Here is a 4,261-nt window from a genome sequence, read left to right on the forward strand (position 1 = left end):
TCATGTGTCAGCTGTGGAGTTGCCAGATGTATTGAGGAGAGCATGATGTCCTAAGAGCTTCTGTGCTCTCTGGTCTGTGTAAAGGCCATCCCTTTTTCCTATATTCAGCCACTGAATTCCAAGTGAGCTTCTATAAGGACTCATTGCTGTGGGAACAACCCAGGGCAAGAATGATTTGAGTTACTGACTTCTTCATTTGCTTTCAAATGTTCATCTTGAGCTTCATCAGGAGGAAAGATTTCTGCCTCTACTGAAATCTCTGCAGCAGCAGTGGCCAGGAGGTGACTTATCTTGATCTAGAAAGCTTTGAACTCTCGGCACCAGACCATAGGGAACAGTTCTTTGCTTGGCTAGTTATATAATTAGTTGGGGTTAAGACTTCAAACCCAAAACCCTTATGCAAAATTGCCTGGCTGACGGTCCCCTCTGAAGTCCATCAACCTTTCTTGGGAGTAAGGTAGATTCTACAAAATTCATTCCAAGACTCCATAATTCATCAATGGGACAACATGGTATGACAGATAGAGGCTGGGCTTGAGCTGGTAAGAACCATATTCAAATCCTATTTCTCTCTTACATTTATTAGTTATGTAGCCATTTATAGTTAAGTCACTTCAGCTCTTAGCCTAGATATGATGTTGTTAAGTCATTTTTCAGTTGTGTCCAACTCCTTATGACCCTATTTGGGGTTTTATTGACAAAGATACTGGAGTTGTTTGCCATTTCCTTTTTCAATTCATTTTACTGATGAGGAAACTGAGGCAAACAGAGTTAAGTGACTTGCCCAGGGTCACATAACTAGTGTCTGAGGCCAGATTTGAACTAAAAATGAAATATTCTGACTCCAGGCACAGCACTCTGTCCACTGGGCCTAGATATATTTATTTGCAACATGGAAATAATATAACCTTAATCTTTTTTGACAAGGATGTTGAGTGGCCCAAATAAAATAATGCACTATGCCAGGTTGAAAACCCTATATGAAGGCCAGTTATTAACTACCCCACTGAGCTTTTCAAAGTGACTGTCCTCATGGTAGGAATCAATACCACCTTTACAGAAGCTCACTAAGGCAGAGGGTCTGCGGTTTGACCTCCTAGCCCCTAACTATAAGAACCTCAGTCTTGGAGCAGCTAGCTGGCGCAGTGAGTAGAGCACCAGCCCCAGAGTCAGGAGGACCCGAGTTCAAATCCAACCTCAGACACTTGACACATGTACTAGCTGTGTGACCTTGGGCAAGTCACTTAACCCCAATTGCCCTGCCAAAAAAAAGAAGCTCAGTCTTATGAGGAGACAGTATCAGTAGTTTTAGCAGCATTTCTAATGCTTTGATGAAATGACTTTCTGACTTACTTTGAACAACTGCTGAAGTGAATATGAATGCGGAAGGAAGTAGCCATTTCATCTGAATTTCTGTCTTTTTAACCATAGAGGTTTCATCCTTTACACATTTGTTATTAGTAAAGTCATTTGCAAATTTCATTTTATGTTCCATGAATGCCTCATTGCATTTTAACCCCAAACCTGAGTCACTGGGCTGACCAAGTTTGGCCTGACCCACAACAATCCTGCAGGAGCAGGAGCATTTTGAGTTGTGAGAGAGGGGATAGAGTCATCCAATAATAATAACTTTTCAAAAACAAATTGGCAAATGTTGATTGAAGACATGTTTTTTGCAGAGTTAACCCGTGAGAGAAATGTGAAGTTTGGATAAGATATGGTCTTTGTCCTTAGTGAAAATAGCCCATATTTATAAGGTATCTTACGTACATTATTGCATTTGAGCTTCACAAATAAGTGACGTAGTTATTATTATCTTCATTTTATAGATAATAAAACAGAAATTAACTGATGTCCTGAGTCACAGAGCCAATAAATATTTAAGACAGAATTCTATCCAAATCTTCCTGATTTCAAATCCAGTATTCCATCTGGAGACAGGAAGATTTGAATTCAAATGGTGCCCCATAGCGTTACTTAGCTCTTCAACCCTATGCAAGTCAACCTCTCATCATCAGTTTACCCCTCTGTAAAAGGGAAATAATATACCTAAGATGTAAGGATAAAATGAGTTAACATACATAAACATTCTTGCAAATCATGGAGTATTACATAAATGATAGTTATTATTGTTATTCTATACATGCTTCCTCAGTTAATTTATAGTCTAGGATCTCCTCTGTCTCTTTCCTTTTCAGAGCATCTTCTCAACCATCATCACATACAAACCCTTCACCATGTATGGCTCTTTATTTCTAGCCACTTAGAATTTCCCCAAAGTTTTCCTTCCCCTAAACCTTGAGACCTAGGTAATATTAGCATCCTTATCCCCACTTTCCATATGTGGAGACAGGGCCCAAGCAAACTTCAGTGATGCCCCAAATTCAACAATCCAGAGATTTTATCCTCTCTGACAACTTCAAACATCTTAATTAGCACCACCTCTAGGATAAAATATAAGCTTCTCAGCCTGGATTTTAAATCTCTCCATAGTCTGGCTCCAATCTACTTTCTTAGTCTCATTTCATTTTTATTTCCTTCATACACTCTCCTTTAGAATCAAACTGATCTAAAAGTGGTTTCTTATCAATGACATTCCACTCCACACAACCATGTGTCCAGTTGTTCACCCATGCCTGTTGTACACTCTCCTTGGCTATACTTTTTGGAATTTCTATCTACCTTCCTTCCATACACAATTCAAGTAGCATCTGCCACAGAATGACTTCCTGGTTCTCTGAGTGGTTAAAGTTCTCACAGTCTTGAAATTATTCAGAATTACGTTGTACATTATCTGTATTTACTTTATTAATCTTTCTACATTTTGTTCCCCCTATGGAACTCAACTTCCTTAAAGTCATCAATTAGTTGATTGGTAGATGAGGGCTATCCATCCAAGAGAGATCAGGGATCATTGAATTTGTAGGCCCTAGATCAATTTCCATAATGACCACATAGACTTCTAGGTCCTTCAGACACATTTCTACCCCTCCCACTAGACTTGTCTCTGGCCATAGTTTGTGTATGGGAGTCGTTCATTATGCTGAGTTAATTCTTCTGCTAGTTTCTCTCTTACTGCAGGTGATTGATGAGAGCACTAAAGCACAGATGGAGAATGGCTCAGAGGTGAATGAGTTTATCCTTGGGGGATTAACAGATGCTCCAGAGCTTCAGCTCCCCCTCTTCATAATGTTCACTATCATCTATCTCACCACTCTAGTGGGGAACCTGGGGATGATAGCTCTTATCTTCCGGGACCCTCATCTCCACACTCCCATGTACTTTTTTTTAAGTAATCTCTCTCTAGTAGATTTTGGCTACTCCTCAGCTGTGACTCCCAAGATGATGGCTGGACTCCTCACAGGAGACAAGATCATCTCCTACAATGGGTGTGCTGCACAGATGTTCTTCTTCATGGCTTTTGCTTCAGCAGAAAGCTACCTCCTGGCTGTAATGGCCTATGATCGCTACGAAGCTGTCTGTAAGCCCCTCCATTACACCACCACCATGACATCAAGTGTATGTGCTGCTCTGGCCATGGGCTCCTACGTCTGTGGCTTCCTGCAGTCTTGTATCCACACAAGCTGCACGTTTAGCCTATCGTTCTGTAGTTCCAATGTAATCCATCACTTTTTCTGTGACATTCCCCCACTCCTGGTTCTCTCCTGCTCTGCTATCCATTTTAATGAGTTGGTGGTCTTTATCTTAGGGGGGCTCACTATCTTTTTTATCCTTGTGGTCATCTTGACTTCCTACCTGTTTATTTCCATTGCCATCTTGAGAATGCGCTCTGCTGAAAGCCGGCAAAAAGCCTTCTCCACCTGTGCTTCCCACCTTACAGCAGTGTCCATATTCTTTGGAACAATCATCTTCATGTACTTACAACCTAGTTCTAGTCATTCCATGGACACAGACAAAATGGCATCTGTTTTCTATGCCACAGTCATTCCCATGTTGAACCCTCTGGTCTACAGCTTGAGGAACAAAGAGGTCAAGAGTGCTTTCAGAGAAGCAACCTGGTGGAGAAGATTTCATTGAACTTATTCCTAGGGATAAAATGCAATCTAAATCTTTCTTCTCATGATTCCAGACTCCAGTTCAGTCTATTTTCTTAAGTTCTGCACTTCAGTTCTGTCTTTTCAGAAGCAACATTATACTGTGGAGTGAAGCCTACCCTCAGAGTCAGAGAGCCCTGGATTTGAATACTGACTGATATTTCCAATCTTTGTCATGCTCAAAAATTCTCCTGTTCACTTGTGGG

The 4,261-nt window shown here is 40.8% G+C and overlaps 1 protein-coding gene across 1 annotated transcript; it reads left to right on the top strand.

Annotated features, from left to right (window-relative positions):
- Positions 1-1,717: 1,717 nt before the first annotated feature.
- LOC118855155 (olfactory receptor 5B12-like) lies at positions 1,718-4,038 on the top strand. Its single transcript, XM_036765252.1, has 2 exons — positions 1,718-1,726; positions 3,109-4,038. The coding sequence occupies exons 1-2, from the start codon at positions 1,718-1,720 to the stop codon at positions 4,036-4,038; spliced, it is 939 nt and encodes a 312-aa protein (XP_036621147.1).
- The last annotated feature ends 223 nt before the right edge of the window (positions 4,039-4,261 follow it).

This window comes from Trichosurus vulpecula, chromosome 6, assembly GCF_011100635.1.
Source record: "Trichosurus vulpecula isolate mTriVul1 chromosome 6, mTriVul1.pri, whole genome shotgun sequence".
Lineage (NCBI taxonomy): Eukaryota > Metazoa > Chordata > Mammalia > Diprotodontia > Phalangeridae > Trichosurus > Trichosurus vulpecula.